General features: G+C 35.8%; 1 protein-coding gene across 6 annotated transcripts in view; it reads right to left on the reverse strand.

Annotated features, from left to right (window-relative positions):
- CFAP54 (cilia and flagella associated protein 54) overlaps positions 1 to 13,981 on the reverse strand; it is a 311,472-nt gene that overhangs the window by 246,605 nt on the left and 50,886 nt on the right. For 5 of the 6 annotated variants that reach the window (XM_082739254.1, XM_082739250.1, XM_082739251.1 and 2 more), the window contains exons 16-17: positions 9,230 to 9,358; positions 8,716 to 8,842 (exon numbers count right to left, since the gene is read on the reverse strand). The exons of the other annotated variant lie outside the window; for it this stretch is intronic. In XM_082739254.1, coding sequence (XP_082595380.1) covers positions 8,716 to 8,842; positions 9,230 to 9,358 — 256 coding nt within the window. The remainder of the gene's footprint in view (positions 1 to 8,715; positions 8,843 to 9,229; positions 9,359 to 13,981) is intronic. 6 annotated transcript variants of the gene reach the window in all.

The raw sequence follows: 13,981 nt of genomic DNA on the forward strand, positions 1-13,981 counted from the left end.
AAAAAGAAAGAAAGAAAAAGAAGAAAGAAATGGAAGGAATACTTCCAAACTCATTCTATGAGGCCAGCATTACCTTGATCCTAAAACCCCATAAAGACCCCACCAAAAAGAGAATTATAGAACAATATCCTTAATGAATATAGATGCCAAAATTTTCACCAAGATACTAGCTAATAGGATCTAACAGTACATTTAAAACATTATTCACCACTACCAAGTAGGATTTATTCCCAGGCTGCAAGGGTGGTTCAACATCTGCAAATCGATCAACATGATACATCACATTAATAAAAGAAAGGACAAGAATTATATGATCCTCTCAATTAGCAGTGAAAAAGTACTTGCCAAAATACAGCATACTTTCTTGATTAAAACTCTGCACAGGGAGGAATACAGGGAACCTAACTCAGTATCATAAAAGCCATATACAAAAACTCATCTATAAAAGGCCCACAGTGAATATCATTCTCAATGGTGAAAAACTGAGAGCTTTTCCCCTAAGGTCAAGAACATGACAGGGATGCTCATTCTCACCACTGTTGTTTGACATAGTACTAGAAAGTCTAGCCTCACCAATCAGACAACAAAAAGAAATAAAAGGCATCCGAATCAGCAAAGAAGTCAAACTCTCACTCTTCACAGATGACATGATACTTTATGTAGAAAACCTAAAAAACTCCACCCCAAAATTCTTAGACCTTGTACAAGAATTCAGCAAAGTGGCAGGATATAAAATAAATGCAGAGAAATCAGTTGCATTTCTATACACTAATAATGAGACAGAAAAGAAATTAAGGAATCAATTCACTTACAACTGCACCAAAACATAAGATATCTAGGAATGAACCTAACCAAAGAGGCAAAGAATCTGTACTCAGAAAACTACAGAACATTTATGAAAGAAATTGAGAAAGACACAAAGAAATGGAAAAATATTCCAAGCTCATGGATTGGAAGAATAAATATTGTGAAAATGTCTATGCTACCTAGAGCAATCTATACATTCAAGGCAATCCCTTTCAAAATACCATCAACATTTTTCACAGAAATGGAACAAATAATCCTAAAATTTATATGGAACCAGAAAAGACCCCACATAGCCAGAGCAATGTTGAAAAAGAAAACCAAAGCTGACAGCATCACAATTCCAGACTTCAAGCTCTATTACAAAACTGTCATCATCAAGACAGTATGGTACTGGCACAAAAACAGACACATAGATCAATGGAACAGAAAAGAAAATCCAGAATTGGACCCTCAACTCTTTGATCAACTAATCTTCGACAAAGCAGGAAAGAATGTTCAGTGGAAAAAAGACCATCTCTTCAACAAATGGTTTTGGAAAAATTGGACACACCCATGCAGAAGAATAAAACTAGTCTATTTCCTTACACCACACACAAAAATAGACTCAAAATGGATGAAAGACCTCAGTATGAGACAGGAATCCATCAAAATCCTTGAGGAGAACACAGGTAACAACTTCTTTGACCTCAGCAACAGCAACTCCTTCTTGGAAACATCACCCACGGCAACAGAAGCAAAGCCAAAACTGAACTACTTGGGACTTCATCAAGATCAAAAGCTTTTGCACAACAAAGAAAACAGTCAACAAAACCAAAAGACAACTGACAGAATGGGAGAAGATATTTGCAAATGACATATCAGATAAAGGGCTAGTATCCAAAATCTATAAAGAACTTATCAAACTCAACACCCAAAGAATAATCCAATCAAGAAATGGGCAGAAGACATGAACAGACATTTCTGCAAAGAAGACATCCAGATGGCCAACAGACACATGAAAAACTGCTCAACATCACTTGCCATCAGGGAAATACAAATCAAAACCACAGTGAAATACCACCTCACACCAGTTAGAATGGCTGAAATTAACAAGTCAGGAAATGACAGATGTTGACAACAATGCAAAGCAAGGGGAACCCTCTTATACTGTTGGTGGGAATGTAACTTGGAATGCCACTCTGGAAAACAGTATGGAGATTCCCCAAGAAGTTAAATATAGAGCTACCCTGTTACCCAGCAATTGCACTCCTGGGTGATTTATCCTAAAGATACAGCTGTAGTGATCTGTAGGGGCAACTGCACCCCAATGTTTATAGCAACAATAGCCAAACTATGGAAAATGCAGAGATGTTCATCAATAGATGAATGGATAAAGATGTAGTATATATATATATATATATATATATATATATATATATATATATATACACACACACACATACATACATATAGGAATATTATTCAGCCATCAGAAAGAATGAATGCTTACCACTTACATCAATGTGGATGGAATGTGGAGGGTATTATACTGAGTGAAGTAAGTCAATCAGAAAAAGACAATTATCATATGGTTTCACTCATATATGGAATATCAGAAAGAGCAAAGAGGATCATAGGGGAAGGGAAGGAAAACTTAATGGAAAGTAATCAGATAGGAAAAAAAGCCATGAGAGACTCAACCACAGGAAACAAACAGGGTTGCTGGAGTAGAGGTGAGTGGGGAGATGGGGTAATTGGGCAATGGGCATTAAAGAGGACATGTGACGTGATGAACACTGGTTGTTATATGCAACTGATGAATTATTGAACTCCATCTGAAACTAAGGATGTCCTAAATGTTGGCTAATTGAATTTAAATAAAATTTTAAAAAATTAAATTATAAAAATATTTGATTTTCTATATCTTTTTTAAAAAAATCTTAAAAGTTATAAATAGGATCCAACCTACTTTTGTTCACTTTCCTTTTTATAAACTTTTTAAAACTACTTCATCCATGATCCCTGCAAGAGCTCAGAGCATGCCATGAAGACTTCCATTCTCCTCTTCCAAGATTTTCAATTAACACACAAATTATTGCCAGTTGACTATGGGCAGTGAAAGATTCTGGTGTATAGTTGGGAAGGACCATTATGGTAGTCCAGGAAAAAGAGAATGATAAAGAGAACAAAAGTATGCTGGCCCAGGAAGATGGAGAATGTTTCACTGATTCTTGATTTTCCAGGTCTGGTCCTCAAAAGACTTGGCAATATTTTGTTTCTGTCCTTGGAGGTATGCAACTGTACGTGTAGTAACCTTACAATAAACCCCATTTATTGAGGTTTAATTATTTGTGCTAATGCCATGGGATGATGATTGATTGACGAAAAGATGCCAGCAGGTAGCATTAAAGAATATAAGGTTTCTTTTTTTTTAATATTTTATTTATTTATTTGATAGAGATTACAAGTTGTCAGAGAGGCAGGCAGAGAAAGAGGAGGAAGCAGGCTCCTCACTGAGCAGAGAGCCTGATGCAGGGTTTCATCCCAGGACCCTGAGATCATGACTTGAGCTGAAGGCAGAGGCTTTAACCCACTGAGCCACCCAGGCGTCCCAAGAATATAAGGTTTCTTTAATGGTGAAGGATAAGGGAATTTAGCTGCATGGAGACAGCAATACAAAGAAGAAAATAATGCATCATTCTTTCTGTACCTGGGCTATTATAAGTGCTAATTAACTGATAGCTCTCATGATTATAATCCTTGAAGAAAAAGATGGGACTGCAAGAAAACTCTGAATGCCCAATACAGATAGTCATATTTAATACCACTGTCATCAACAGGCAACCATTGTCAAGTTCCTTAATAAGAATGACAAAAGGAGCACCTCAGTGACTCAATCTCTTGAGTGTCTGACTCTTGATTTCAACTCAGGTGGAGATCTCAGGGTTGTGATATCGAGCCCTGTACAGGTTCAACATTATGGATGCAGCCTGCTTAGGATTCTCTCTCTCCCTTCCCCTCTGCCCTTCCGCCCACCTCAAAAATAAAAAATAAAATTAAAAAAAAAGAATAACAAAAATAGTATTTAGGCAACAACAGTCTGGCAGCAGCGTGCATGAGTGAAAAAAGGAGGAAAAAAGTGAAAATCTGTGCTGGGGTGATAGTTCAATAAGCAGACAAAAACATCAAGGAGATCCAGAGATACAGCAAAGGAATAATAACTAATTCCATTTCAATCTGAGCTCAAGTCTACTATCAGTATCGTTAAATAGTCTCTGATAAAAACTCAGAGGATCACTTGGTCTTCAGAGATTTATGGATAACAATTAGAGAATGAACTAGTTAGTAACTCTAAACAGATTCCACTTCATTACAGAGGATAATATAGCTACTAAGTGAGAATTATAGGCTAGTTTTCTTAGAGAAAACCTGACATAAATGCCATTCACATTTGGAAATACATTTCTAATCCAAGTATTTTAAAATCAAAAAATATTCAAGATTGTTATTCTAAGTGGACCAGTAAAAAACTATACATGATGACACAGAGATATTTTCATTTTTATTTGCTTCCCTCTACATCCAGCAAGTCTTTTCAGAAACAGTTTTGAAACAGTGTAAATGTTGAAAATAAAATATAAAAGGATAAGAGAATTTTAAAAAGGAAATTTTATATATAAACAGAATGCAAATAAAACAAGTTTTCCTAAATATATATCAACTGGAAACATAACCATACAAAAAATAAAATTAATTCAAGTAAGCCTGAACACCGCTATCTAATATGTGGTATATTCTAAAGATGTAATGAACTGCAAAGGAATACTGAACTTATTTAGCAGGTTAATTCTTAATGGTAGTATTGGTTTAATAATTCTGAAAGTCCTTTGTTAATATGGCAGGATAAAGCAAATGAGTTATTACATCGATATTGTTGGGAACCAGAGTTCTCAACATGAGAGAGGCCAAATGCAAAAGTGAAATGTAGAACTTCGGATTTTCAAAGTGTTGGGACCTTGAATTGGCAATATCAGAAAGAACTTCCAATATGCCTGTGTGTACACACACACACACACACACACACACACATCGTATGTCTATAACATTTAGTTGTGCAATGAACAAAAACTTGCTCAAAGAATAATGGAGAGATATTAAAAACACAGAATCCAGTTCGAGACCTCCCACTGGCAAAATGTGTAACTTTGAACATCAGAAGAACAATGACAGTAAATGATTTTAAGTGATTTAATAAAAACAAAATTCAATACATAGTGTAACTCCACAAATTAAAAGAGGCAAAGTAGTGACAGTTCTTTACAAAAGAAGATCAATAAACAAATTCAGCAGAATAATTTAATCAGAAAATCACTGTACCCAACCATTGTAATAATTAATTCTAGAAGGATCACCAATGGAAGCTAAACCATTGGGTGAAAATCTGTTGGGAAATAGGACATTTATTCCATCTCAAAGCATCACTTGACATACCAATTATTTTTTCTTTACAAAAAGGGAAAGATGGCTTTACATTGGAGAGATCCGGTAGATACCACCTTAACAAAACAAAAGCAGTTTTCCTCACCAATCATAGGAAAAATGAACAATAAGTGCACCCTAATGTGGTACAATGAGATCTTTATAACATCACCTATGTAATCATGAAAAAACTACTAAGAAAATTCAGATTGTAGAATGTTCTAGAAACATATCCTCAAAAGTGTGTCATAAAAGAAAGAGTAGGAAGTCTTATTCTAAATAAACGAACAGGACAGAAAGGTGATGTCAGCATTGTGGCAGCATAAGACATCCCTCCCCGCCACACACATTCTGTAATAAAAATTTAGCATCCATTCATGGACCAGAAAAAATTACCTAAGAAACAGCAAAAGTGAAGCCAGACTTTCTGATTTCACACTATACTAAAAAGTCATAGCAATTAAAACAGTATGGTACTGACATAAAATTAGACACACAGACACAGACACATAGGTGTATATGTCCAATTAATATTAGACAATGCAGTGAAGAATACTTAATGGGGGGAAAAGAATACTTAACTGGAAAAAGCATATAAAACAGGATATATATATGCAGAAGAATGAAATTAGACCTCTGTCTAATACCACTCAAAAATTAACTTTAAATGGATGAAAATTTTAAACTTAAGAATGGGAACCATAAAATTCCTAGCAGAAAGCATTGACAAAATGCTTCTTCCTTATTTTTTTAAGATTTTTATTTATTTATTTGACAGAAAGACAGCGAGAGAGTGAACACAAGCAAGGGGAGTGAGAAAGGGGGAAGCAGGCTTCCCACTGAGCAGGGAGCCCAATGCGGGGCTTGATCCCAGGATCCTGGGATCACAACCTGAGCCCGAGGCAGATGCTTAATGACTGAGACATGTAGGCACCCTGAGAAAATGTTTCTTGACATTGGTCTCAGCAACTACTCTTTTTGGATAAGACACAAATAATAACAACAACACAAAATACATTAAAAAAAAAAAAGCAAGTAATGACAAGAACAACAAAATTATTAAATGGGACTACATCAAATAAAAAAATCTCTGCACAGCAAGAATAAACAAAATGAAAAGGATGGAAGGAAATATTTGCAAATCATATATCTCATAAGGGTTAATATCCAAAATATTTAAAGAAGTCATACAACCCCAATAGTAAAAAAAACAAACAATGGAGAGAGAGAACTGAATAGACTTTTTTCCAAATAAGACATATAAATGGCCACAGGTACATGAAAAAATGCTCAAAGTCACTAATCATCAGGAAAATGCAGATCAAAACCACAATGAGGTACTATTTCACATCTGTTAGAATAGCTATCATCACAAAGATAAGAGATAGCATCTGGGTGGCTCAGTTAGTTAAACCCGAGGATCAAGTCCCACATTGGGCTCCTGGCTGGGCAGGGAGTCTGCTTCACCCTCTGTCCCTCCCCCCCTTCTCATTCTCTCTCTCTCTCGTAAATAAATAAAACCTTAAAAAAATAAACAAGAGAGAATAAATGCTGGGGAGGATGTGGAACAAAGGCAACACCTGCACACTACTGGTGGGAATGGAAATTGGATCAGCCACGGTGGAAAACACTATGGGGGTTCATCAAACAATTAAAAATACGGGTGCGTGGGTGGCTCAGTCAGCTAAGTGTCCAACTCTTGATTTCTGGCTCAGGTCATGATCTCAGGGTCCTGAGATCAAGCCCCACATTGGACTCCATGCTCAGTGGTGAATCTGCTTGAGATTCGTTCCCTGTGCCCCTCCCACACCCTCTTTCTCCCTAAAAATAAATAAATAAATAAATCTTTAAAAAAAAACAAACTAAACAAACTACTATATAATCCAGCAATCCCTTTCTGGATATATCTTCAAAGGAAATGAAAATAAGATCTCAAAGATACCTGCACTCCCATGTTCACTACATCATTATTCACAAGAGTCAAGATATGTAAACAACCTATATACACACACATATCATGGAATATTATTCAGCCATGAGAAAGAAGGAAGTCCTGCCATTCGCAATAACATGGATGGACCTTGAGGGCATGATGGTAACTGAAATAAGTCAGACAAATACTGTATGATATCACTTATATGTGGAATCTAAGAAAGCTAAATTAATAGAAACAGAGTGCAGAGTGGCGGTTACTAGGAGCCAAAGGGGAAGTGGAAGGAGATAGAGAGATATCAGGCAAATGATACAAACTTTCAGTTATAAGGTGAGTAAATTCTAGGGATCTTATGTATGACATGGTAATTATAGTTAACAATACATAGTATATACTTAGAAATTGCTAAGTGAGTAAATCTTAAGTGTTCTTACCACAAAAAAGAAATGGCATTATGTGACATGATAGAGGTGTTAGCTAATGTTATGATGGTAATAATTTTGCAATATATTAGTTTATAAAATCAATACTTTTGTACATTTTATGCTTACATAATGCTATCCATCAATTATATCTTAATAACCTGGGGGGGGAGTTTGTACTTGAAAATTAATTAATTAATATTTGATTAAATATATTTAGTTGTATATATGATGTGACATCTGAAAGCTTTAAATTTATTTTTAGGTTTTTATTTAAATACCGGTTAGTTAACATATAGTGTACTATTAGTTTCTGGTGTACAATTCAGTGATTCCACACTTATATACAACACCAGGTGCCAAGTCATGTGTGCTCTAAGATTACTGTCAGAAATGTCTTTCTAGGTTTTTCAGTAGCTTCCAGGATAAATATAAGCCACTTATAGCTATTCAAGATTTAACTGTGATCTACATCACTAGGCTTATCTGTGTCATTCTCTAGTGTATGGTCTTTATTCTAGCCATAAGAGAATTCCAGCAGTTCCTAAACTGTGCCATGCAACTGTCTGCTTTCCAGCTTGCTAAAGGCTATTTTCTCTATCCAAATTACTGTTTCTTTTTGTTCTTCATGAAGATATTTTCTAGCCTTCTGGTCAACTATCACTTCTCCCAGGAAGCCATCCCTGACTCGTTTATTATTGATACTCCTGTTCTGTGTGCCCACAGCAGATACTCTAAGCCCATTTCTGTTAATTTATTAATCTCAACTGTTACAATTGGCTTACTTTTCTAGAAGCTCAAAATTAGAGGCTGTATCTTATTTATACCAAACATAATGTGGTTCCTGGGTATTTATAATTTACTATAACTCAAACAAAGCTAATTTAATTTTTTAGAAGTACACTAATTGATTTGCTATGCAGGATATACAGCAATAATGAAAGGCATCTATTGATATTAATCAGGGAAAAGAAAAGAATGAAATTTATCTGGAAAACACTCCATCAGCAAGAACATAATTTATAAATTATTTACTGTTCTTGAACTTATCTTAAAATTGATGCAGAACAAATCATTTGCTTTGATCACTACTACCTTGCAATTGGTCAAGAAGCACAACAGCTACATGGTGCTGCGCTTGAATTAGTTCGAGATGCAAATCCATCATGAAATTATTTGGTGTGACTGGTTTGCAAATGTCTCCATCTATATCCTGGGCATACTTTGGAAGGATTGAAGTAAAAATAAAAAAGAAATACAGTTATCAAAACATGCTATTTTTAGTATGTCTTTAGCTAAAAATAGCTCTGTCCTATTATTACTCAAGTTATCATTTTACTCTAAGCCTTTAAATTCTGCTCACTTCTCAACTCTTTGCAATCTGGTTCACATGTTAATAAATCTGTTTTCAAATTCACCCGTGGTCTCTTCAATAACAAATTTAAAGACTCCTCACTCTCCTTGATTTCTTTTGGGAAGAAGGGAATAGCTTTCTGGCCAATGAGACTAAAGCCACCACAAATCATGCTTTACTCACCTACTTGTAGGGCCAGCCCTCTTCCTAGCTAAGTAACATGGACTTCAATCTCATTAAGAGTTTCCCATTTACCTTGGCATAGCAATGGTCAATCACTGATGATCCATTTGGTAAAGCAGTTAACATGCAATTCAAATTTATTCCGTCAATTGCTTTGTCAAGGAGTTCATAAGCCAAAAATAACTGTTCCTCAGGTTTCTTCTAAAGTCATTTTATAAATAAAACAAAAATAACACTTAAGGGAAAATCATATATAACATTTTCAAATTTCTTTCAATAATAATTCAAACCAAGTAAAAAAATTTAAGTAGTCTATTCAATAGCAACAATATTAAATTTTTTACTAAGTGTATTTGTCTTTGTTTAATGTGGAGTACTACTGATAAAAGTGAAATAATAAATACAATTCATCATTTTTTCCAAGGATAAATTAAGCTTTTTGTAAACATGTATATATCTTCCTTTTATGGTTTTCAAAATTCTGACTGTACCAAATGTAGAGGTAATTTTTTTAAAATATAACTCACAAAATTTATCATTTTCACACACTTCATTTTGAAAGTTAATTTTTTTTTAAATCTCAGAGCTGGATATCTAGATGCAGAGGCAAACAAATCCAATGGTGTATATCATGATTTTCAAAAACTAAATACCTTTTAATTCTAATTATTCTCACAGAGAGAATAATACAAAGAGCATCCAGCTTTGTTCAAACTTTCAAATTTCCCATATTTCTCTAGTAAACTTAGGAAATAAAGCAAACACATACATGCAGATAACTGAAATCCTCTATAGAACTGTCCACATGACAATCTTTTTCTCGGCTCCTAAAGGAAGCCACTGTGCTTTGGTTTTTACCATTCTTTTGTGTGTTTTTAAATTTTCACTACATGTGTATGTATCCTTTAACCATATGCAATATTACTTACATACTTTTTAATTTCATCAGAAAATTTTGCAGTTCACTTTATACACTCAAACCTATGTTGTTGCAACTTTTTCATGCTTGAGTTATGTAACTCAATGTGTCAGAGTTTGGTTAGCAACACAGCTCCAAGATACTCTTGAGCAGAAAGAGATTTGACAAAGTTAGAGATGTCTATCTCTTCTTAAGCAGAAAGGATCTGATACACAGAGTTAGAGGAAGGCAGGGGAAAGGAAAGAAAGCTGCCAGTGACAATATGGCTGCATGCACAAGCCTCTGAATCTTGGAATCAAGGAGGTGGCTGACAACACCACCAAGTGTCTGCCACACCGAGTCAGGTGAATTCAAGAGCTTTCTCAGCATGGCTGGTAAATGTTCTTCCATCTGCCACTGCCATCCCTTCATTATAAATTTCTGCAAATGCCCCTCATTGGAAGACTAACCTAGAACTACATGGAAATGAGAGGCTGGGAAGTACAGTTCCAGTTCCCTCCTATGACAAGAAGGGAAGGGCAATGATGCCAAGCTGACTCTAGTTCAAGCCCACACTAATTCATTCACCCTCATGCCCCACTGAATGGTGCGATGTGGAGAAATACGGCACAATATATTTATCCATTCTTCTACCAATGGACATTTAGACTGCTATTCCTAAAAATGTGTAATGCATTGTACTAGTCTGTGGATCAAGACAAGATTGGTATTTTCCTTACAGTCCTTATGCCTTTTTTTCTGCTTTCTTTCTCAGATGACTATCTTAAGACCTCCAAGACTTGTTGAACAGAAGAATGACAGATATCCTATGTTGTTACCTCAGTATAAAGGGATTAATTTTAGTCTTTTACCACAGGTTTAAAATTCATTACAGGGTGCCTGGGTGGCTCAGTGGGTTAAGCCACTGCCTTCGGCTCAGGTCATGATCCCAGGGTCCTGGGATCGAGTCCCGCATCGGGCTCTTTGCTCAGCAGGGAGCCTGCTTCTCTCTCTCTCTCTGCCTGCCTCTCTGTCTACTTGTAATCTCTGTCTGTCAAATAAACAAATAAAATCTTTAAAAAAAAAATTCATTACAGGTCTTTGAATGATACCCTTAATGCGATATAGAAGTTCTCCTCCATTCCTGACTTAAGAGTTATTTTTTAAAGATGGTTGTTGAGAATGCCTGGGTGGCTCAGTAGGTTAAGTGTCTGCCTTTGGCTCAGGTCATGATCCCAGGGTCCTGGGGTCGAGTCCCATGTCAGGCTCCAGGCTCAGCAGGGAGTCTGCTTCTCCCTCTGAGCCTCCCCCCCTCATGCTCTCTTTCTCTCTCTCTGAAATAAAGAGAATCTTTTAAAAAATAAAAAAATAAATTCAAAAAGATGGTTGTTGAATTTTGTCAAATGCCTTTGTTGCATCTTTTTATCTAGTAAGGTAGTTGTATTTCTTCCTTTCATCTGCTACTGCGGCATATTGCATTATATTTTCTAATGTTAAATCACCCTTGAGTTCCTGGAATATACACAATTTGATGACACAAATCCATTTAAAGATATATAGATACATATCTCCATTCAAGAATCACAGGTTCAGGGAGGTCCTCATCCAACTCAAGTAATGTAAATTCAAATAACAGACCTACACGAAGGCAGGCTCAGGATTACAAATCAATAGGAAGAAAGACTTTCTCCCACCCACCCACCTCCAGTACCCATGTGGAGATACCGCCCCACACAAGTAGGCACATTGGTTTTTTTCTGGTCTCCCTTCTCTAGAATGTGGACTTTTGGAGGTCGTAATTTTAATGTGTAAGTCTCAGTTCCAAACCCCTATCTTTCATGTGCCCAAGCTTCACATCTTGTCACTGGATAGCTGTTAATCTGAGCTTTTTTTTGTAACTAAGCCCATCAACCAACTGCAGCATCTACTCATAAAATGACCATTCAAGTTTTCAGTTCCCCTTTCTATTTCAGCCCCTGGAATTTATCTTACTTTCTTGTGAGCTCCACAATGTGCCTGAGGATATTTGTTCAATTCTGTCCAAAATTTTGATGTGCTTTGTAGCAACAGGGTTTTCAGCTCAACTGGTTTGCCCTTTTGCCAGAAACAGAAGTCTCTAAGGATGCCTTCTTCACATTAAAAGATCTCAAAGATCCTCCCCCACACACACCTATATTCTACCATTAACATCATCACTATCACTATCACCTTTGTTATCTTTGTCATTACCATGCAAACATTTAAACAATGTTCCAGACACTCGGCTAAGTGCTTTACAGAGACTAATTTTTTAACTGCACTACACTATGAGGTAGATACCTATTAATTGCTGTAATTTTATAATACATTTATTGAAAGAACTAGCTGCTATGTATTCAGTAAAACTTTTAAATAAGCTTTGAATGTGTTAACAATAAACACCTCATTTTTTAAAATAGTTGCATGTATATATGCAAGATATATCCCACCTACAATTACTGATAGGGGAGCATATGGATTTTGGATTCTCCTTACAATAAATTCTCACTCCTTTTCTCCACTTCAGTCCCTTCCAGATGAGTCTGAGACCCTAAATTAAGAGTCAGTGCTCTACATAAAATGTAAGAGAAAAACTGAGTAGCTGCCATGTGCCAAGTACTGGTTTCTACAACATTATCAATACCTCATTTAGATTACGTAACTTAAATAATACCAGTAGAATAGGTTCTGTTTTTACAATTTTACAGATGAAGACATTTATATTCAAACAGATGAAATAATCTGTTTAAGATAACATAGTCAATATTAGAGTCAAGATTCAACTCTGGATCTTCCAACACCAACGGTTGAGCCCTTAGGACACATCAACAAACCACCTGTACTACATCTACCATGAGCCACAGTACAATTGGGTTAGTTGCCTATCGCACAACGTTAAGGGGTACGATTCATGCTGTTATCCTCATAGACTTGTATATTTATTTTGGCAATTTCCCAGAAGATGGCAATAAAGCATATCAAGGAAAGGGTACATTTTTCTAATTTAAATAAGAGTAGCAATAGTTAATAAACAGTCTTCAGCATCTTCATTTGGGGAAACTGCTACCTTCTATGAAACTCATTTTATTTAATGGCTTTAACTGCCAGAAATTTTACTTGAAACCAAAATCTAGCACTTTGTAACTTCTACTACTATTCTTATTCCTTCCCTATGAAGCCTCAGAGAATAAGTGCTGACCCACTAAGTCAGTGATTCTGAAATTCTAGTTTCTTTAAGAATCTACATGGGGAGGGTGCCTGGGTGGTTCAGCCAGTTAAGTGTCTGCCTTGGGCTCAGGTCATGATCCTAGGGTCTTGGGATTGAGCCCCACATAGGAAACCGACTTCTCACTCTCCCTTGGTCATTCCCCCTGCTTGTTCTCTCTCTCTCTCTTTCTCTCTCTCTTTCTCTCATTCTCTCTCTCAAATAAATAAATAAAAGAATATGTTGGGGGAATTTTAAGAGGAAAATACCTGGAATCATAAACTTTCAAGACCCCACAATTGAAATTATGATTCAATATGCCTAAGTGGAAAATAGGAAGCTATATATTTAGCAAGCACTGTAAGTGATCCCTGAAAAACCACTGGCAGACAGCTATTGTGCCTCAATTTCTTGTGAATTTCAAACATACTGTTCCCAATTTAAGATTTCTCAACTCCAGCTCTCTTAAGATACAATACTACATAAAGAACTCAAAATTGCATTTCCTAAACCCTAAATTAGAAGAAAATAAATTCAGAATGATCCCCCAGTCCTCAAGTATATTCATGATATTTAACTGGTACCCAGTTATAAGACTTGCATATTTTATGCATTAGAAAAATATATTTCACACAAGTATCCTGAAGACATTTTTTTTTTAATCAAAACGCAACATAGCATAGTAACTAAATGCCTGGACATT

This window comes from Mustela nivalis, assembly GCF_964662115.1.
Source record: "Mustela nivalis genome assembly, chromosome: 7".
Lineage (NCBI taxonomy): Eukaryota > Metazoa > Chordata > Mammalia > Carnivora > Mustelidae > Mustela > Mustela nivalis.